Raw genomic sequence first — 22,703 nt, forward strand, 5'->3', positions numbered from 1 at the left:
AGAAAATGAGGAACTTGTGTGAGAAACAAGCAGTGGGAGAAAATCAATTTTGAAATGTGTTTCAGAGTTTACACATAACAGGGATCCCATCCTATGCACCTAGAAATCTGTGAGGCAAAGTATTTTTTAGGGGGCGGACAGGAAGGTATCAGAAAAAGATCTGATGGTTGGAAAATATATTTCCAACCATTTAAAAATAAACTGATTCTGTTTTATGTTGTGGGCTTGTTGAATAAGTTGTGTATATGACACATTAAGTGGTGGGATGTTATGGTAATTATTAATGGCCCTTGATTACTTGGCTAACCATTGTATATAAACCCACATACAATAGCCTTTCCAGGAAGAATTTAGATCAACCCTTTGGGCAGGAATAACTGTTAGTCTCTTGTTTCAGCAACTTTTCAATTATTTGATTTCAAAACTAGGAGTTTTCCATTTTGGAAAACAGCATGTCCTTTTGACATCTGACTTTTAAAAAAAATGTTTCATGTCCCTTTCTAGTAATGAACTGTGAGGTTACCACTTGTGCACATGGGAGAAGGGTTAGGAAAAGTCTTTCAGAATTCTGAAGCCACATGTTCTACTGCAAAAATTGATGGTATTATTCCCTCCACTCCCTAAATTCAGTGAAACACACACACACACACAAGGCACAAGTGACATTGAACTTTTCAGGTCAGATCCATGCAGCAATATTAATATGAAAAATGTTACACTCCTATCTAATTCTCCTCCTCACACCCTGCTCTATAGGCATTTAAGAAATACCATTCTGCCCCCACATTCTTCCTTCTACTTTATGCTTTTCTTCCTTGCTCTTTATGCCAAGTCGGCTTTGATTTATACCAAGTGAGCATGGTAGTGGGTTGTGTGGAATATGGGCAGAATTTGGTCCACTTTCTCTGAGTTTCATTCCTTCTCTGTGAGGAATTCTATTTCCTTGTAGTCCTTGCTTGGAAATATTTTAAAAATTGCCAAGCTTTATAAGACTTCTAGCCCATCTAGTTGGTATGCCTCATTCATCAGTGGACAGTGGCTGATGTTCAGAGAAAGATGAATCCTTCCAACTAGTGTATCTAGATAAATGGGCATTGCTATTCATGGGGCAGGGGAAAACTCCTTCCAGCCTCTGGTTCCAGGAAAACATTATAGCATATGGGACTTAACTTTAAAGTCCCATTAACTTCAACTGACTTTAGCCATGTGCTTAAAGTACACATGTGCTTAAGTGCTCTCCTGAATCAGTCTCTCACATAAGAGAACTTTATAATCTAAAGAAACACAAAAGCAACACTGTGCTTTCAACAAATGTTCCTATCCTGGGTCAGACTTTTCTGTGTAGGTTCTATAAATGCTATCAGTTTGCTTCTCCCTCTCCTTTACAGCAAGCTTTTAAGCAGAATCTTAATAGTCTCCGTTTGTTGCAATCCATTTTCCACTTCATCTTTTTCTGATTCAGTTGTTTGTTTGGTGCTTCAGTATCATGGTGATAGGCGCCTTACAATCAGGGGTGAAAGTAAATTAGAGGACTTACCGGTACGCCACAGTCCTGAGCAGAGGGCGTGGCCTCAACTGAAGAGACAGGGCCTTAAATCCCCGGGCCCTTTAAATCTTGATTTAAAGGGCCAGGGCTCCAGCTGCGGTAGTGGCGGCTGGGAGCTCGGGGCCCTTTAAATCACCCCTGAGCTACCAGCTGCAGAGGCGGTGGGAGCCCCAGAGCTCGGGGGCGATTTAAAGGGCCCAGGGCTCCAGCTGCTGCTACCGCAGTGGAGCCCCGGGCCCTTTAAATCACAGAGGAGCCCTGGGGGCTCCCGGCTGCCACCGCTACCACAGGGCTCTGGGCTCTGGCAGAGCTTTAAAGGGCGTGGGGCTCCGCTGTAGTAGCAGCTGCCGGAGCCCCGAGCCCTTTAAATCCCTGCCTGAGCCCTGCTGCCCGAGCCCTGGGGTAGCAGTGGCCGGGCTTCATCAGGGATTTAAAGGGCCCCAGGGCTCCAGCCGCCACTACCTCCCCGGCCCTTTAAATGCCCGCTGGAGCCCCACCGCCACTACCCCAGGGCTTTGGCAGCAGGGCTCCGGCAGGGATTTAAAGGGCCGGGGCAATAGGGGTGGCTGGAGCTCTGGGGCTCTTTAAATCCCCACCAGAGCCCCCCCCGCCGCTACCCCAGGGCTTCGGCAGCAGGGCTCAGGCGGGGATTTAAAGGGCCAGGGCAGTAGGGGTGGCTGGAGCTCCGGGGTCCTTTAAATCCCCTCCAGAGCCCCACCGCTGCTACCCCAGGGCTCGGGCAGCAGGGTTCAGGCGGGGATTTAAAGGGCCCCGGGGCAGTAGCAGCAGCTGGAGCTCCGGGGCCCTTTAAATCCCTGCTGCAGCCCTGCCACCGCTACCCCAGGGCTTTAAATTGGCCTCTCTGAAAGCCGGTCCTGGTACGGCGCACCGGCTCTTAACGGTACGCCGTACTGGGGCGTACCGGCTTACTTTCACCTCTGCTTACAATTACCTTAGATAGATGAGTTAGATTTGATTTGTAACATGACCTGTGTACCCTTTAACACACTTTTCTCTAGGACATCTTAGCTCACACTCATGCGGCTTGACACTTTTCCCCTTCCTTGATTCTCATTTTTATCATAGTTTGACTCATATCACTTGTGCGTTCATGTGTCATGGGCTTAGTTCTTCCCTTATGCTCAGATTTGTGAACAGAATACAAACAATATAATTAAAATCTTTGATACTCTTTCTTCTTCTTCTTCTTTTCAAAAAAGACAAACCACAAATAAAATAATACAAATTATAGTTACTTTCACACATAAATTCTATAAGCAACATAAAATAAGACCGTACCTCATCAGAGAACAGTTAGAAGCTTAGAAAATGCCAGCTCTTGCACTCTGCTGTTTAAAACAAGTCTGAATTTAGTTTCCAAAAATTACTCAGTACAAATTAAGTACCTATTTCACTAGCAACAACCTTTTTATGGAAACTGCAGAGGTTACAAGAGCACATTTGATCAAGGCTTCAAATGTAGCAGCCATGACAGTGTGTCCTGGTGCCCTTTCAGAAGCAGAAATGGAATGATTATATGAATGAATGTCCCTCCCATTGGGCATTTTAATATTTAATATTTTAATTTGACTGCAAACATTTAATGATTTTATCATTTGTTGTTTCATCTTCAACTCCCATAATTATGATGATTATTCACCTGCAGCTCCAGTCCTAGACTCAATAACTCTTCAGAAATGGGCCCAGGAGTCATTGAACTAAAATGGTATACTAAGCATCCTGTCTTGTACAGTAAACTCCAAAGTAAAATTAGTGCATAGGAAACCTGTAGTTTTAAATTAAATTAGTAAACCGAAATCAAATGTTATAAACAAATATTGCTAAATACATTACTTTTTCACTCTAGTATCATAGTAAGTTAGCAATGTCAAAGACCTTAAATTACTTTTGTCCATCTTCTTTCCAGTTACTGTTAGTTTGATAGTGTCTAGAAATTTGCTACGTACTTTACAAAAGCCTTTTTTAAGGCAAAGTTCCTGGCCAGAGATGCAATGAGAAGGTTTCAAACAGAAGTGGGAGGTAGGAAGGGAGCGGGGAGGACTAGGTTATAGTTATAGTTATTTCACAGTGTGATTTTGTTTTGCCAGGAGCACTTCTTGAGAATGCATTGCAAATAATTAAAGTTTGGTTGTGTTCATTTGTTCTCAGTTAACTCACTTCTTGTAGACAACATGGCAGAAGTAAGTTTTAAAGAGGGATTTAAAGGAGAAGTGATGGATTGGAGCAGAGAGGGTCCATAGTAGGAGATAAGGTTAGCTGGGGCAGAACTGTGCCTGGCCTTCAAATGACGAACAAGGGGGCAGATCTGCAGCTGATATAAATTGTCATAGCTCCATTGAAGTCAGTGGGAGCTAGGACTGTTTACATTTGCACTTATTGGGGCAGATCCTCAGCAAACTTGAAGCAAGACAATGAGGAGCCGGTGCAGGGGTTCAAAGAGGAGGTGGTCATCTGAGTGATCAGCAAGGAAGATGATTTTAGCAGCATTTTGGATGGACTGTAAGGGTGGTCAGCGTGGGTATCAAGTTGACTAGAGAAGACACAATTATTGTCAAGGCAGGAGATGACTAAAGTGTGGACAAGCTGCTGATGCTGATGGGCCAGGTTGGATTTTCATTTATGACGTGGAGGAAGAAATGACAGGAATTGGACACATCCTGGATAGAAGGGGATGAGGAAATGAAGAAGTCAGAGGTGTCCCTACTTTGTATGTGATGGTGGTGTTGACACTAATGGAGAAGGGAAAAAGGATTTAAGAGGACAATGGGGATTCAGTCTATCACACTGGTAAGGGCTCCGTCCAGTCTTGCTTTAAGTAAATTGCACTGCTCTCTATTTTAATGGTCTCAGTCCAGGACACACAAATCACCATCAGAATTGGCACTAATCTGTTCCTTCATAGTTGCAGCAGACGGTCAAGGACATTATTAAGGGCATGGAGACTAAGATGCCCTAGGGATAGTCCCCTGCAGCTCATGGTTAAAGAACATAATGGTAGGGCAGTGGGGGAAACATCCTTTTCCACTGCTTGTATTGTACTTGGTCTGGGAATTACTAAAGGACTTCAGTCTCTGTAAATAGTAAATGCTGGGATTCAGTTGTAGATGTGAGGAAATTAACCACCTATAAACTGAGTTACCCAATCCTATCACCCTGATGTGTGTGTGTGTGTGGGGGGTGTCAGTCACACCTTTTTTTGAAGAAATGTCCGTGCTAATCATCAATAGGTTAGCATATCTGCAAACATACACCCAAATAGCATAAAAGCACCCTCTTGGTGGACTTACAGTACACTAAACATCCTGGACACTCAAAGGTTACAATTACTCAGGATAATTAATGCCAAAATTCCTCAGTATTTCTCCGTTCTGGAATGGCTGAAGTAAACCTATTTACATTTAAACCCCTGAAAGAGTTTGAATTTTCTATTCTTGTCTGAAAACAGCTTTTACTTTCTTCTGCAGCTCTAACCTCATTCTTTTATTTAGAAGACTCTGCAGTTAGTTTTTGTCCTTTCCTGTGCTCAGTTCTCATTCATCAGCTGATTCGCTCTGTTACCCTCTGCTAGATATTACCTCCTCTTCTTTCCTAGGCTGTTCTTCTGTTTCAGAGGTTTTCACTTTGTCATGTTCAGTTGTGTCAGGCTTTTCTTTCAATTACCTCACACGGCTGAATGTGAAAAACATTCTAGTTTCTAGTCAGGAACTTTTCACATCTATCATCTTGTTCTTATTTCAATATTTTATATTGTACCATAGCTTACATTGTATTATATTGTACAACACTCTGTGTCTGTGTGTGTGTGTGTGTGTTTATTTATGTGTATGTAATGAGATTTTCTACTGGACCATCTTTGTTTCAACCCTTTTGTTCATTTTAGCGGCTCATTTCCCTGAATGCTGCATGTGTTATGGAACTGTTAATTAAAGTCAATGTTCAGGTTTGCAAAGAAACTTCTGTGTAACACATTTGAGTATTAAAAAAGAGCAGACCTTTAAAATTCAAATGCTTATGAATGACTTACAGTAGTGCTGAAGCTTACAGTATGCAAACAAATGATGAAACACACCTTTGCCATGCAACTTTTGAGAAATCAGTATTTACCTAAGGCAATCAGAGAAGGAGATTGCCCTTGTGTGTGAAATGAAAAGGGAGCAGAATATAATAGAAGGCATTTTTGGTCACAGCATACAAAGAATAATGATCCAAGAATCAAAATAGTAGAGAAATGTTGGTGGAATTTACTGCACAAATATGCTAGGACATCTTCAGGCTTTTCCACAGTATGATGCAGTCTCCTCATCCTTCTTAAATTCTTTCCAGGACAATATGAATTAAGTAGTTGCTAATCTTTAATCATCCTCCCAGTTTCCTTGAGATCCTGGTTAGAAGACGGCCTCACAATGTGGTCATAAAGCATCCTTGTTGTGTTATGATTCCTAAACAATAAAACCTACTGTATCACAACACATCCCCACCACATGGCTATCCACTGCTTTTGTGCTATAATTGTTGTCTGCATGTTTGTCATCTTAAATTATAAGCTCCTTGCAGCAGGTTCCTTGCCTCCTCTTTGTCCTGGATAGTACTGAGCACACAATCGGTGGTCAGTAAGTAATAATGGGAACAGATCTGACCTTTTAGGAACTGAAACAACTTCTGACTTGCCTTTATATCTCCACCACTGATAGCCTCCTCATTGGCCTTTGTTCTAAACATCTTCTGTCTGACAGTATGACCATTACCCCTGTGATTTTTTTCAAAGACTTCAACATGTCCTTCACCTTTGTTTTGTTTCTTTCCCCATATTCTTGTTCTGTCTCTCCATGTGATTATGATAATTTCACATCTCTCTAGGTTTCACTGTCCAGCTTTTAGCTTCCCTTCAACTTGATGGCCTGTGTTTCTGCCTCATGTATCATGATTGGCTGGCCAAACCCTCAGAGGTGCTGGAACTAAGGGTGTGGAGGAGAGGGGGTGCTCCCGCACCCCCTGGCTTGAACTGGTTTCCATTACATTCAGGGTTTACAGTTTGGTTCAACGGCTCTCAGCACCCCTATTATAAAAACTGTTCAAGCACCCCTGCAATCCCTTGTTTCTAGGACTAGTTCGGACAATGCTGTCATATCTGTTCTGCAGCTTCAGGTTGGCCCTATTTCAGGGGTCCTACCAAAGCAAGTGGACACACACAAGATAGAGCATAAGCTGCTTCATGTTGACCGAGAGATCTGTGATGCTTAACAATTTGAGATCTCTGGGTAATCATATGTGTCCTTATCTCAGCCTGACTAAAGCACCCTGCATGTTCTCTCTTTCTCCTGATCAACAGGAATCCTTCATCCTTTAATCCCCTAACTCCCCCACCCAACCATACAGAGAGTAAATTATCTGGATTTACATTGATGGATTGGTGCAGAATTTGGCATTATCTAGTCTCCACCCCTGCAACCTCCTGCTGGCCTGGCATAGGAGTCAGGGTAAGGAACTCACAGACTCTGGCCTCACAGTACTTTATTATTATTTGATGGAGTTGTTAAGATTTGATTTTACAACTAAGTGAATGTTAATTTACCTGGACTGTTATTGATACCTAAACTAGAAACAGTTTTTTCATTTTAAAATGATTAGTAATGAGAACATTCCATTAAATGCAGTTTTCAGGGCACTTTGTGACCTTACTGATAGTTCTCCATCCTTATCTTAACACATGCCTCATTTTTCCGAAACAATAGTAGAGTCTCGGTGGCAACTCTGAATTTCCTTAGTAAGAAAGACAGTGGATACGAGTCAGGTCATTTGAGGCTGTGGAAAGAAATGGGTGAAAGCTGTAAATGTTCTTAATTTACATTTGATTGGTGCAAGAGGAATCCTGAAAGAAAATGTAAATTCTAAAAATTACATCGGCATGTTTTTACCTCTATAGCCGTTTCAGCCTCTTCAATAAATATGTATTTATATGGATTTAAAAAACCCATGTTTTTGTATGACTGTAATGAAGGTCTGCTTACATTGCACAGTGCCTGCATTTTCCCAGTGCGTATGGTGCAATAATTTGGGTTTTTGTGGGCATACAAATTGTGCATGCAAAAATGTGGGTGGAAATTTAGGCCTCAGTTCAGCAAAGCACTTAAGCACATACTTAAGTTTAAGTACGTGCTTAAACGCTTTGCTCAATCAGGACCTGAGAGACTGAGTTCTGACCGCTTCAACAGTGATGCCTTTAAGGTAGTTCTGGCTCTGAATATCTAATATAAGGTTTAAGCACCTTATAACTATTAAAATGCATGATGGATAGCTGAAAAATATCAGTGTTCTGATACGCTATATGGTGATTACTTGAATAAATATTCAACATACTTGTTTTAAAGTAGAAGAAATAAATATACTTGAACATGCAGCAGAGGGGAAGAGATTCTTTCTCTTAGCAGTATTAGCGCTGCAGGCCTAATCTATTTTAAACTTATTTCTGCACTGAACTCTGCAAATGTGACTGAATACACCCAGGGAAAGTGATCTGATGAGTAAGAAGGTGCCATTTTCACAAAACTGCTTTTCAGATTAGAACTGCACATTTAAGAATGTGTTTGTAAGCCTTTGAAAACAGGAGGAGAGAAATGGTGGGACTGACATGTACTGACCTAATAACAGAGCTACACAGGTATTGCCAACCCCAGGCATTCAAAAAGCATGAGATGGTCTTTAAAATAATGAGATTAGAAAGAAAACATTTGCGGTTTTTCTGTTGTTGTGGTTTTGTTCTAGTTTCTGATTTCTGAGCCTTTAGGGTGCACTCACTTCACGTTTCCAAGCTTTCCCTCTGCAATCACAAGGGCTAGAAACTTCCTTTTTAAATTGAAAGCTGAGATTCTCATGGAATCAATTGATTCCAGCAGCTGGGGATTTGTGAAGAACACTAATCCTGTATCATGAGTAAGGCTAAGATTTTGTCACGAATATTTTTAGTAAAAGTCACAGACAGGTCACAGGCTTCTGTGAATTTTTCTTTATTGCCCGTGACCTGTCTCTGACTTCTATTAAAAATATCCATGACAAAAATGGGGAGCTACAGAATCCTCACACCATCCACCACAGCAGCTGGGCAGCTGTGGGGGCGTCGGAGCTCCAGGGTCCCCTGCCACCCATGGGCTTGTAGCTGTGGGATCCTCCTGCCATCTGCGGAGGCTCTGTGTGGCAGGGTCCCCCCACAACCCATGGCTTGGAGCTCTGGGGACACCCACTGCCTGCAACAGCTGGGAGCTACAGGGGGGGGCCTGCCGCCGCTGCCAGGTGGGAGCTGTGGGGTCCCCCCATGGCAGTTCGGAGCTCTGCAGGGCCCCCACCGCCCGTGGTGGCCAGGAGCTGCTGGGCTCGGAGCCCCCACCACCCTTGGTGTCTGAGAACTCCCAAGTCCCACCGCCACCCATGGCAGCCCAGAGCTCCCGGGTCCCCCACTGTGGGCTGAAGTCATGGAGGTCTCTGGAAGTCATGTGACCAAATCGTAGCCTTAATCATGAGACAACATAATACTGTGTATGGTAGCCACCTTGGATTAGGGAGAAGAGCAGATACATTTGCAGGCTGATAGGAACTTTCATTGAGCAGAAAGATACAGTGTCTTGGAGACCTTCCCTTTTCTGTCTGTCTTTTCCTATAGCCAGCTGTCAAATTAAAAACAATAAGGAAAATCTCAGCACCTTTTTTTTTTCTGTACTTTTTAAATGGATTTTTCAAATGTTTGTATGCTCATATTTTTCTTCCTAGACAGGCCCCTCTTGCATCTCCTTTCGATTTTTAAAAAACAGGTAAGCTTTTTTTGCAACACCCTCCCAGTCAGATGGGTGTTGGTACTTTATTCTTCTAGCATTCTTTTTTAATTAGCCATTTTAAATGTTTCAGAAAATGGCTTTTACTCTCCTCCCTCCCATCCCCAGTGGAAGCCCTTAGGCTCTAGACAATGCCCAGCCAAGAATTTCCACTAGCAGGTCAGTGTAAAACGTTAATAAATTTTAGTCCTATAAGTATTATTACACAACATCTGTTCAGCACTGTAAATTACACAGCCCTTCTCCAACATAGCGGAATACATGTTGCATAGACCAGTCATCTTAACTTCTGTAGCTGGAAAGATAATAATTCAGCGATCAATTTGCAAACATCTAGAACAGTGGTTCCCAGACTTGTTCTGCCGCTTGTTCAGGGAAAGCCCCTGGTGGGCCGGGCCGGTTTGTTTACCTGCAGCGTCCGCAGGTTTGGCCGATCATGGCTCCCAGTGGCCGCGGTTCGCTGCTCCAGGCCAATGGGAGCTGCTGGAAGCAGCGGCCACAACATCCCTCGGCCTGCGCCGCTTCCAGCAAACTTGAGAAATGGTCTGAAGTAAATAGGATGAAATTCAATAAGGACAAATGCAAAGTACTCCACTTTGGAAGGAACAATCAGTTGCACACATACAAAATGGGAAATGACTGCCTAGAAAGGAGTACTGTGGAAAAGGATCTGGGGGTCATAGTGGACCACAAGCTAAATATGAGTCAAAAGTATATTGCTATTGCAAAAAAAGCGAATATCCTTTGGAGATGTATTAGCAGGAGTGTTGTAAGCAAGAGACGGGAAGTCTAATCTGTGCTGATTAGACCTCAACTGGAGTATTGTGTCCAGTTCTGGGTGCCACATGTCAGGAAATTGTAGAGGGTCCAGAAAAGAGCAACAAAAATAATTAAAGGTCTAGAAAACATGACCTATGAGGGAAGATTGAAAAAAATTGGGTTTGTTTAGTCTGGAAAAGAGAAGACTGAGAGGGGACATGATAACAGTTTTCAAGTACATAAAAGGTGTTACAAGGAGGAGGGATAAAAATTGTTTTTCTTAACCTCTGAGGCTAGGACAAGAAGCAACAGGTTTAAATTGCAGCAAGGGAGGTTTAGGTTGGACATTAGGAAAAACTTCCTACTGTCAGGGTGGTTAAGCACTGGAATAAATTACCTAGGGAGGTTGCGGAATCTCCATCATTGGGCTGTCAGGAAGGGTCTAGATAAATACTTAGTCCTGCCCTGAGGTAGGGCACTGGCCTAGATGACCCCACAAGGTCCCGTCCTATGTTTCTACGATTGTGAAAGATCATCTCTCACCATTAAGTTGGATAAGTGGCATTTAAAAAAAAAAAGTTAAGACATCCCTTTTGTGTCTTGCTGGTGTAGGACTGATGGCATTTTTGTCCTTAGAGGTGGGTTCCCAGCAGGTTTAATTTTAAAGTAATTTGTGTGTATGTGAATTTCCTTGATGATTTTTGTTATAGGAGGATTAGTGTAGTATTTTGTGCAGATACTAAAATGTGTAAGCAAGGGGAAGTAAATTTTTCAAACTCTTTTGAAATTGAAAATAGTCCTGAATAGTAAATATGTTTGTTTCCTTTTTGGTAATGGGAATGATTCTCATTTGCCTTAAGCCCGTTTTGTGTCTCGCCAGCACATAAATCCATTTACACTCACATCAGAGGCACCTCTGCACTTCCAGAGTGAAGGGGGTCAAGGTAAGTGAGAATCAGAATGATATTAGACAAATTGATTCTAGAGATAGACAGAGACAGTGAGCACCATCAACTCACCTTAGTGGTCTTAGCTGGCCCCTTTCTCAGGAGTTCACAGACAATTTGGCATGGCTATGAATGGCTCAGGAAGAAAGGTTTCAGAGTAACAGCCGTGTTAGTCTGTATTCGCAAAAAGAAAAGGAGGACTTGTGGTACCTTAGAGACTAACCAATTTATTAGAGCATAAGCTTTCGTGAGCTACAGCTCACTTCCTCAGATGCAACCTGCATCTGAGGAAGTGAGCTGTAGCTCAGGAAGAAAGGATCACAGGAAGTCAGTCATTCTTCTCTCTCTTTTATTTATTCCACAGCCTGTTCATCTCTACTGGTGCTAAATATAGACTGAACTCTTGTCCAGCTACCCTTACCCTTAATTAAAATGGATCATCCCATTTTGCAAATTCAAGGTTATACGTACAGCATAATATTTTGGGCAGTGTGGTCTTGAGGTGTCTGGCTAATCTCTCAACTGGAGTGCTTCTTCACCTCTGCCTTTATGGTTGTGTTAATCACCAGATAACCTATGGCTCTAGTGTCCTTGGGAACTTGATGGCTGTCCTCACTTAGCTTTAATAATAAAGTAATAATAATGATAAAACAATAATTCTCAGCTCTTAGTGGTTTTCATCTTCAAAGTGCTTCGCACACATTCACTAATTAACTGGATTCAGGCCTGAGTAATTTAAGGCCTATTAAAAACCACATATCCTTGGTCAAAGCCATTGTGGAGCTGTTACTGGAAACCATTCATACTATCTGAGTCAGACTGTCCATTATATGCTATTATTTATACAGCACCTAAAATATGCTGGGCATATAAAATATAGCATATAAAAGATCAATCAGAAACCATTGCTAAACCTATTTTTCTCCCTTGAGGATAGTAAAATCCACCCTTTTCACTCAGACTCCAAAGATTTTTAGTGTTTAGCTCCCAAAGGAAATATAAATAAGTAATGAAAAGGTAAGGCTAAATTTTCCAAAGATTCTCAAAGAGACCAACATATGCAAGTATAAAATAGTTGTGCATTCACTTTTGAGCAGTCTTATTTGTGCCAGCAGACAATAAAATTCATTCATACAAAACCCATTACCTGTGTACAAGTGAGAGTGCTCAAAAGATGCACATGCAGGTTTTGCAGGCACAAAGCTGCACGTGCACAAATGGAGGCCTCACTTTAAAAATGTAGCCCGTCATGTCTCAGTACTGGTCTGGGCCACCTTTCATTCTGCTGTCTGTAACTGCTTCATTCAGAACGTGACCCAGAATTCAGAGCACAAGTTGTGGCAGCAACTGTTGCCAAGGATTCTGGCGTGCTTATTGGAATTAAGAGCGGCAAGTTGCAAGTGGATGAGCAGGCAAAAACTATTTTTGATGGGAACTGCCATGGGCGGGAAAATATAGTGGGGGGCAAAAACCAATGTTGACATATGGGAAGAAAGCAGAGTGGTAGGGACGAAAGACATTGACACAAAAGGTTCTGTATTAGACCTGCAAGATTGTTGGCTTACCGCAGCTACACTTCACACTACACAAAGGAGACTGTTATTGGTTTGTGCATAGTGTTTAATATCCTCAGGAGTTCAAGGAAATCATTCACTCAAGGAGCCATGCACAATCAAGAACATGCTGCTGTCTCTTAAGGAAGTATGTCAGCAGCAGCAGCAAGCATGACTTTAAAGAGCTGAATGAATGTGGCAGGAGGGATGTTTCAGGTATATGGAGAGATGTGGGATTTCTTGTGTGAAATTAGGACACTTGGCAGCTGGTAGGCTTTTAATTGCTATCCAAAGCAACTGATGGTGCCAAAGAGTGAACAAAGCTATCGATTTCCATCTGGGCACAAAATTTACTTCTCAGTACTCGTCATCTTGATGTATAGCTTCATTCTGTGTGTTCGTTATGCATGAGCTGAGACCCCTTTAGTCTTCAAATTTTAGTTCTGGTTTAAATGGAGTACGTGGATAGACTTTTAAAAAATCAGCTATTCTCCCCCTCCCTCCTTCCCAAATGCACAATGTGCTTTCAGTTTTGGAGACTCTGTTCATCTCTAGGTTCTTATACAGTCTCTGTCACTCTAGTGTCTGAGTGCCTCTCAGAAATTAAGTGTAGACATAGAGATTGTTCTCTCTCCAGTCAGCAGGGCACTGGACTATGTTTATGTTCAATGAGGCATGTTTGTTTTTAAATGCAGTGTTTTCGAGGAGTCGAGATCAAAGGAGTGGATTTTGTGCATTTCAATTTGAAGGCACTGAGGTTCATCGCAAAGCTGACCTCTTCAGGGAGTGGCTTCCAAATTCACGGGCTAGTTGCTAAGAAAGTTCTGTCTCCTGCACACACACATTTCAGTTTGTAGTTGCCAGTTTTGTTCTAGTACAGTGGTTATCAAACTTATTTGATCAGGCCTCCCCTTCTTTGTGCCTGTAGGTGTTTAGGCCTCTCCCCACCACCCAGCTCTGAAGGCACAGCAGAGAGCAACGGGCTGCTGGCTGGGTGCTCAGCTCTGAAGGCAGCGCCATGCTAGCAGCAGCAGAGAAGTAAGGGAGGCAAAGAGAAAAGTGATATTTGTCAATATCACTTTTCACAGCAGGCTTAGCGCCCCATTGCCACCCTTACTTCTGCACTGCTGCTGCTACCCCGGGGCTGACAGCCAGAGCCCTGACAGGTGACGGACTGGGGGAGAGAGAAGGCGTGCCTGAGCCCGTGCTGTCTCCCAGTGAGACGGGGGAGAGCCCAAGCCTGGGTGGTCAGGCTCCAGCTGTCAGCTCTGGGGTCTCCGGTGGTCCCCTTTATCCCTGCCTCCCAGGTGTGTACAGCCCTTCTGCATGAGTCCCAGCCATCCAGGGCTGATAATCAGAGCTCTTTTTAAAAAAAAAATCACACAACTTGGGCCTCCCTTGACATATTCCAATGCCTCCCTTAGGAGGCGCACCCGATAGTTTGAGAACCGCCGTTCTTGTGGAATGTAGGTATTGTGGAAGATCAAGATCTTGAAGCAGAGGCGCAAATGAAGAAAATCATATGGAAACTCTGTAACAATTTAATAAACAAGCTCTAACGGACACTCAACAAAAAATGAAGGCACCTAAAATCACTAATCACCTTTCAAATTATTGATCTTTGCCTTTTTCTTTAAAGAATGCTTTGCCTCTAATTAATAATAAAAAAGGTTTGTTTCAAAAGACTTTCTAATTGAAAGGCTTGTACAAGTACCGAACCTCCATCACTGTTGTTAATATATCTGCTAAAGTGAACAAATAATTACTTTTCAGTTTTATAAATCTTGCAAAACCGATACCGTAATCATTAAATAATTATTCTGTTCTTAGATGCAAAATAAAAGGCAAACTTCTTACATTTCCACTTTGGCTGTATTGCTGATTAATATGTGGTGTTTTTAGATGATATTGAGTGAAATAAGAATATAACAGTTTTTAGGAGAGGAGGGTGTGAGTAAGGAGCAAAGTTGGCAGACTGTGTGGAGCACATTTCTGCTGATGATCTGCTGTTTCTTTCAGAGACGTTGGTGGGAAGGCTACCTGCTTTCCGTGCTGACTTTCTCCTTTTCAGTTACCTTGGGAAAAGTATAACAACGCCTGTACATTAATCTCACCTGTCCTCAAACACAGGTAAACTAATAAGGCCACCAAACTTAACAGCAGAGATAGCCTGCATATATTATTCAATTTCTCTCTAACTTCATGGTAAAACCAACATTCATTTAAGGCAACTAACAATGCCAAATATCTGTTGTCTGTACATAATACGAGGGTTGTTGAAATGGTCACATAATGCAAAAACTGGCATCAAACAGAGAAATACAGAAATTTTAAAATGTCAACAGATCTGCAAGGCACATTAGCTATAGGCTAGCTAAGCAAGGAGGAGGCAGAACATTCCCAGCGCACAGCTAAAGTATCTTACATACTGTTGTTTAAACTGATGGATATTCAATATGAAAGTCCTAAAAGAATAAATTTTAACAGCTGATATCCTTTCAAGATTTCCTATGGTATTGCTGCCCATATTAATTACATTTTGATCATGCTTTCGATGGAATTATCTGCATTTTTTTTTCAAATCTGAGCAGTCTAAAGAACATCTTGCATTGAAGAAAGAAAAACCTTTCCCATACTGTGCTAGATTCTGTGCTAGATAATAGCAAAGATAATTGCATTAAACCCAGAGGGTTGATTTTGAAGCTAACCTTCCATATTCTTTCTGCTTATACAATCTCTTAACCATCACTGTCGACAGAGTATATTATTAAATTTAGTAATAAGAACCCTGGAAATGTTCACTTTTTTTTTTAGTTTAATTTGTGATGTATTAATCTGGCTGGCTGGCTCCAGTCCCAGCTTGCAAAATAACCTTCTCTTGGCCTAGGTGGGAACAAAAAGAAATCCACAAAATTGCTTATTATATATTATGCATCCGATGAAGTGAGCTGTAGCTCACGAAAGCTTATGCTCAAATAAATCTGTTAGTCTCTAAGGTGCCACAAGTCCTCCTTTTCTTTTTGCAGATACAGATTAACACGGCTGCTACTTTGAAACCTGTCTAATATTTGTTGCATTTGTCTAGGAAATAATCCATCATTGAACCAAATATTACCTTCCCCACTCTTTTCTGTAAGGAAAATTCTAACGCTTTCATTTTCACCTGGAGACCCTTTCATCCATGGTTATGTGAATTTGTGGTGCACCACAGCCTTGATCTTCTAAATGACAGATTTCATTTACTGAAAGCGAATTTTAGAAGTGTGTGAGCTATGGCAAAGAAGATGAGATACTCTCAATGAATCTATAGAAAAGAATTCTACAGGAGTTATGCAGTTAAGGTCCAAAAGGTCTGTTTGCCCAACTGAGTAAATCCAAAGTTCATCTTAGCTGTCCTAGTGCATCTCATTGTAACAAAAGAAGTAGGACGATCATAGATGCTAAGCATGCACGACTCATCTGCGTTTTGTCTGTGCTTCTTGGTGCCATACATATTGGCAAGACTGCTGTCAAAGCTGGTTTCTAAAGGATAATCTTTGACAGCTTTTTTTCCCAACTGCTTAGCTGTCAGTTCATGGAAATTGCTATTTGTCTTATGTAAAGTGCCAGCTGACAAAGTGCCTTGTTTATTATACCACAGTAGATTAAACAAATACTGTGTTTCTGTTGAACCAGCTATGTATAGAACAAATTCTGCAGTCAGGGTATGGATCTGTAACCTTTTGTTCAGCTAACTTACCTCTAGTTCCCCTAGGCTCAGGCAGGGGAGAAATCAGGAAAACACTGTACCTCCAGAAGGTTCTGCCAGATGCTGACAGGTACATGGTTTAACATCTGGAAGCGATCACTGTTCCCTCCAAAGAAGTCTCTGCTATATAAACACTGAACAGTTCACAGCTATTTTCAGCTTATATTAGCTTCTTTTTCTACCATTATAATAAAAAGGGGATAAACTTGAGTATTAAATAGTTATATTTGTACAGCCCTTTGAAAATATAAAGACTGGCACAAGCTTAGTAAGGTGTCTTAGTGTTTGTGCATACGTTGCCTGAATGCAATCAGTTAATGTTTTTTAACTCTCCTGACTTCACCCAGATTATTGAGTTGATATCCTGATAACATGATTTTTAGTAAGAATATAATTTGTCTAAATGACTGAGCTATTCTGTGTAAAAGTGGGCTGGACTGAAAGTCAGGAAATTCTGTATGCTAATCTTAGCTCTGACGCTGGCTTGTTGTGTGACCCTTGGAAAATCAGGGCTTGTCTATATTGTGAAGTAAATTTAGCTTAAGGTAGGGTGTGACTAGAAAGTGGAATAGCTATTCCTGATTAACTCCACATCCAAAATGGATTAAGATAATTCAGAATAAAGAATTCTTATTCCAGAATAAGAGAATCCACTCAGAAATTTGAGTGGGAATAGTTTAATGCAAAATAGCTATTCCACAATAATTTTTCCTGTGTAGACAAGCCCTCATTTAACAGTTTTGCCTCAGTATCCCTATCTGTAAATGTGGATAAATAATACTTACCTTCCTCACAGGAGTGTCAGTCTGGACCAAATTATGTACCCTTGCTCAGACCAAACTCCAATTGATGCTAATGGAATTTTTGCCCAAGTAAGGAGTGTAGGATCATACATCTCATGTTTGGGCAGCAGTCTGATTATGTTATAAGAAACTTGAAAATTTTACCCAATGGCTTCTAACTATGTTTCTGGTACAGTGGACTTATCCACATGGCAGAGAGTTGCTGGTAGAATGTCTAACATGCCTTTTTTGTTCTGGTCTTTCATGCTCCTTAATTTTGTGCAACACTTAGTTAACACAGTGACACACACGATATAAAAACTTTAGAGAGAGAGAGAGAGAGTGGTGTTAAGGACCGCTAGCATCTGCAAGTGCTGGAAAGTATGTTCAGACTTGGCATCCTAGAAGGCTTCAAAAAATTGCCCAGGCTGCTTGATATGCTTTTACACTTGGCATTGATCCAAATTCCACAGTTTGTTACTGTCATGCAAATTGTTCAATAGCAGTGAACAACTGTGGTCTTCAATTACATAGTGCAGTACAGGGGCGTTGCCTGATTTTTGGCATAAATTCTGAGTCCTCATTGACTCACAAAGATGACGTAACATGCCAAAGAAATATTTGTGATAAAACATGCTTTATTTATGCTACATGACTCATCCCAGAAATAAGTTTCAGAATCTCTAGTATGTAACCATCTTCTGCCAAAATTATCGGTTCTTTTTTGAATGTAATGCCATGGCTCAAAAATCTGGCTAATATGCCAAGTGATTTTGTCAAAGTGATCGATTTTTACTTTGTTTCTTGTTGATTTTTTCTGTTCTGACAAACCTTTAAAATAATATATCTTTTTTCAAAGCTACTGCTTTCTTTTGAAAGTGACTGACCTATTCACACATGCTTTCACAAATACATTCCTGTAATTCAACTTTCTTCTGTCCCTCTTCTGACTTTCTCATTGGCGCTGTCAGATAAGTCACTGTGGTGTCAATTTTCAGAGTAGCAGCTGTGTTAGTCTGTATTCGCAAAAAGAAAAAGAGTACTTGTGGCACCTTAGAGACTAACCAGTTTATTAGAGCATAAGCTTTCGTGAGCTACAGCTCACTTCATCAGATGCATTGTGGTGTTAATGAATATGTATACTTTTCTATGTGAACATACAGTGTGTTTCCCCTATTTTCTCTTTCTAGGTACCAATTTTCATGTTGTTTAAGTTTTGTGCATAGTACCTTCTAAACTGGTCCCTGTTAGAATGGTGGTGTTTTTTGTTTTTGTTTTTATTTGTTGCTGAATTCATTTAGGATACTTTCCTTGTGACATCTCTTTCTTTTCTGGCTAGCAGATGGCATCTCTACTGACTTCCACTAGCACCTGTTTGAACTCACTATATTTGGAAAACACAAAGTATCTGTAATAATGTAATCCATAAAGCGATGAAATAAATATACTCCATGAATCTGGAAAGAATGAAGATGATTATAGTTGACCCTGTAGCTTTTTGATGACTGCATATGCTATTATGATGAATTTTAACATTACACTAATCAGACTGTGTAACTTCTGTGTGTACTGTTAATTTATATGTAAACTAAATAATTTTTGCTACCCTTACCATAAATATGCACAATTTTGCTCCTACTGCATCTGTTCATAGACACTGTTAATGACATGTCATGGTTACAAAAATATTAACCTCAAAAAGCTAGTTTTGATTTACGTTTAAACTGCACCTGTACCTTTAAATGACTACATGTAGCATTTTGGTTTATAGCATATTCAATACTTTGTTTCTATAACTTTGTGTCCGTATATAATATTTTGTATGTTCAAAGCAGTGGTGTAGTGGTAAAAAAAGAAGTGGGTAAACTAACCTAAACTAAACTCCACAGTCCCCAAATGAGAAGTGGATAAACTCCATTTGTCTGTGTTTATCCACAGTGCTACTGGTTCAAAGTGCATTGTATTCTTTGCATAAGGACCTCTGTCCATAAACAGCCTCCCTCCTCCTTAGAAACAGAATGGCATACAAAAGCTGTTAGAAACAATTTATATATATTTAGTCCTTCCATACAGCACTATCATAAGTTTATGATATGTAGACCTATAAATTCTGTTGTCCATCTGAGGTCATCCCATGTCAGTGATAATTACTACAGGAAAACCACATTATTCTATCATATAATAAGTGCACATGATGGCAGCATCACCTAATATCCCATATTCCTGTAATTTTTAATAAGAGTTAAAAAAAAGTAACAGTTCATAAATAAATTATATATTTTGACTATTTGAAAATCTAAAATGATTAGAACTACTCTATTCAGTGATTGTGAGACCACTATTTTCAACACATGCTATTTCTTATTATGGAACCTATAAATTTATCCTAATTATTGACTAATCTTACCATTTCTTCTTCTGGCTAAAATCATGCACCCCCTCCCCCAAAGTGTGTGTCATTGGCCAAAACTATGATTTATAATGATAAAAATAAAAAACGATGCTTTGATAAATGTAGAATCATCAAATTTTATGTGTGTGTTGAACCACCACTTCCAATTCTATCTTCAAGATCCTCAATAGTTTGTCATTCTCCTAAATAACAGAGATTATTTGCCTTTTTGTATACTGAAAATACATTTAATACCCATATTTATGTAGCTATTCAAATACTACATACATGTGGTCATTGCAATGACCAGGGAAGGAACCTGGGAAATACTTGGCTGATGATGCTGGATAAGGCCTAGGAGGAGACATTCCAAAGCAAAAAAATGGCTGAGGGAAAAGTGAAGTAGGGTGGGTCTTTCTTTGAGTGGACAGTTGCTTCACAGTTTTGGTCCTTGGGCTGGAGACTGGAGTAGAGGGAGGGACTGGACTCCCACTTGCTGCTACCTCATGGAAGTGGAAATCCCTGCAATGAAGAGAAAAGATGCTGTAGTGCAGAAGGGGGAGAAGTCAGACAGGCCCTCAAGGGAGGACAGTGACCCAGTAAAAAGACTTGGAGATTTGATAGTTTGTTTTTAATTTCCTTTGGACTTCTATTTGGAGCTCATGCTGCCCTGGAGTACCTTAGTCGTCCAACCAAACTACCCCACCACCAGAGGGAGACTATGGCCTAGTGTGGGGAAACTGTCAGAGCTGTGCATCTTGCCAGAGGTAAGTCACCTTTCTACAATACCTCAAATTAGATGTTCGTTAACATGAAGCCAAAGACTTGCAGGTACAGTTATATGAATGATTTGGCTATCTAAGTGCCCTTGTGGTTATTTGAATAATTGTAAATTGAAATGATCAGATATCCAAGTAAGTACTCCTGAGTTTATTGGAAATAAAACTGAAGTCAATTCAAAGTTTTGCCACAGATTTCCATGGAGCCAGGATTTCACGTTTGCTGTTTATCTCAAAGTACTAAGATTACTTGGCATCTGATCCTAGAATTAGCTCCATTGCCCCATTGGCCTTAAGCCTTATTATGTCCCTGCTCCCACTGAAATCAATGGCAAAACTCCCATTGGTTTCATGGTACAGAGTCTGGCCCCATTCTGGTAAATAATTGGTAGACAATGACATTATACATGTATAGTATATGATTTTCAAATGAATATACCATTGTTTCTAATACCAGTGTATTAAAATGCTAAACCAATGTGAAAACCTCAAGTTTTGCTTTGAGTTTAAAAATTTCAAAAATAGCCTTCTTTTGCGTTTAAAAAAAACCAACCATACAACAAAACCTAACTCAAAAACTGAATGTTTACCGGATATTTCTCTGAAACAGGACCACATAAGGGCAAGAGTATCACATTTCTGAAAAGTGTGAAACTTCTGTCAGTTGAAAGTAAATTTTCCTTGAGTACATGCAAAACTGGGTTTTTTCATGTTTTTATATAAAACAGGGCAGGCCATTTCATGGAAGTTTTGAGAGAGGAAAAAATGTCAAGAACTAAATGTGTGTGTGTGTGTGTGGGAGAGAGAGTGTGTGAGAGAGAGAGATGCTTTGTCACTTTTGTACAACTATTTTGAATGAATGTATTATACAAGTTGAAGGTACCACACTTCACCTGTCCTCATTTTGTTTTCAAACACAACTTCCTTTAACGAAATACAGTGCTGGGATGGGCAGGACTATACTTTAAAAACTGCAGCTGTGCCACTATAGTGCTTTAGTGCAGATGCTACTATGCCAACCGGAGAGCTTCTCCTGTCGGCATAGTTAATCCACCTCTAAAAGAGGCAGTAGCTATGTTGAGAGGAGAAGCCCTCCTGTTGACACAGAGCTGTCTACATCAGGCTTAGGTTGGTATAACTCTGTCACTCGATGGTGTGGATTTTTCACACCCCTGAGCAAGCTAGTTATACAGATGTAAGTTTATAGTGTAGGCCTGGCCTAAGAAACTGCTCTTGGAAAGTTATTAGCAACACAAAATTCGAGATGGCCCTAAATATCCCCCCTCCTCAGCTCCAGGGAAAGTTTGGATTTGCATCTGGAACCAAATTCTGTTGAGTGGCCACCTCACTACCAAAAAGAGGTTTGGAGCTGAAGAGCCCTCTCCCATCCCTGCACATTGAGGATGCAGTACATACACCTGGTCCTTACACAGGTGCACGACGGGGACGGGAGGAAGGGCATAAAGAACCTCCACCTCCTCCTCTCCCTGCCACCCTCACTTGCAGGGGAGCCGTCCGGTAGGCACTGGCCCACAGGTTCAGAAGGTGGCCAACGTGCTTTCAGAAGAATCCAAATACAGCGAAGTCCCAGTGAATGAGGGGCTGGGCACCTGGCCCATCCTCCTCCCGCCACACAGTCTGCAGCCAGCGGGCTCCAAGCGGTGCAGCGCTGAGCCCTTGCAAGGGCAGCCCGCGGAGCGCTCTCCTCCACTTCCCCCCACCCTTCCAGGAACAGGTCCTAGGGCTCCTCCCCCAGCCAACCTTGCAGCCCAGAAAACAGGTAAAGGGTTCTGCCAAAACGGACCAATCAGGTGCTTCGATCCAAGCAGCCAGCCAATGGGAACTCCCTTGGAACCGCACCAATGGTGGGCTGCCTATTCAGGCAGAAGCGGCGTGAGCCCTACCCCACGGGGACAGAGGCGGGCGCGGGGCCCGGTTGCTGTGCAGTGAGCGCGCGGCGGTGCCTGCTACTCGCCTCCCAGCATGGCCGGGCTGAGCGGCGGCGGCGGCGGCGGCTCGAGCCTGGGGCGGTGCAGCCACGTCGTGGTGCGGGCTCTGCCCGAGTCGCTGAGCCAGCACGCGCTGCGGATAGAGAAGGGCCCGGAGGTGGACTTCGCCCGGGCCGAGCGGGAGCACCAGCTCTACGTCGCGGTGCTCAAGAACAAGCTGGGGCTGCAGGTGCTGGAGCTGCCGGCCGACGAGAGCCTGCCCGACTGTGTCTTCGTGGAGGACGTGGCCGTGGTGTGCGAGGAGACCGCCCTGATCACCCGGCCGGGGGCCCCCAGCAGGAGAAAGGAGGTACCAGCTGCAGGGGGAGCGGGGGAGGGAGGCTCGCTGAGCACGGGGCGGGATC

At 41.9% G+C, this 22,703-nt stretch overlaps 1 protein-coding gene across 4 annotated transcripts in view; it reads left to right on the forward strand.

Moving 5' to 3' along the window:
• Window positions 1-22,703, forward strand: part of DDAH1 (dimethylarginine dimethylaminohydrolase 1) — a 150,007-nt gene that overhangs the window by 29,866 nt on the left and 97,438 nt on the right. The window contains exon 1 of one of the 4 annotated variants that reach the window (XM_073357187.1): window positions 22,203-22,648. The exons of 1 other annotated variant lie outside the window; for it this stretch is intronic. In XM_073357187.1, the coding sequence (XP_073213288.1) occupies window positions 22,334-22,648 (315 nt within the window). In that variant the 5' untranslated portion in view covers window positions 22,203-22,333. Of the gene's footprint in view, window positions 1-22,202; window positions 22,649-22,703 lie in introns of those variants that run through there. 2 more of the 4 variants (XM_073357185.1, XM_073357184.1) reach the window with 2 other exon arrangements.

The sequence above is a fragment of the Lepidochelys kempii genome, chromosome 8, assembly GCF_965140265.1.
Source record: "Lepidochelys kempii isolate rLepKem1 chromosome 8, rLepKem1.hap2, whole genome shotgun sequence".
Lineage (NCBI taxonomy): Eukaryota > Metazoa > Chordata > Testudines > Cheloniidae > Lepidochelys > Lepidochelys kempii.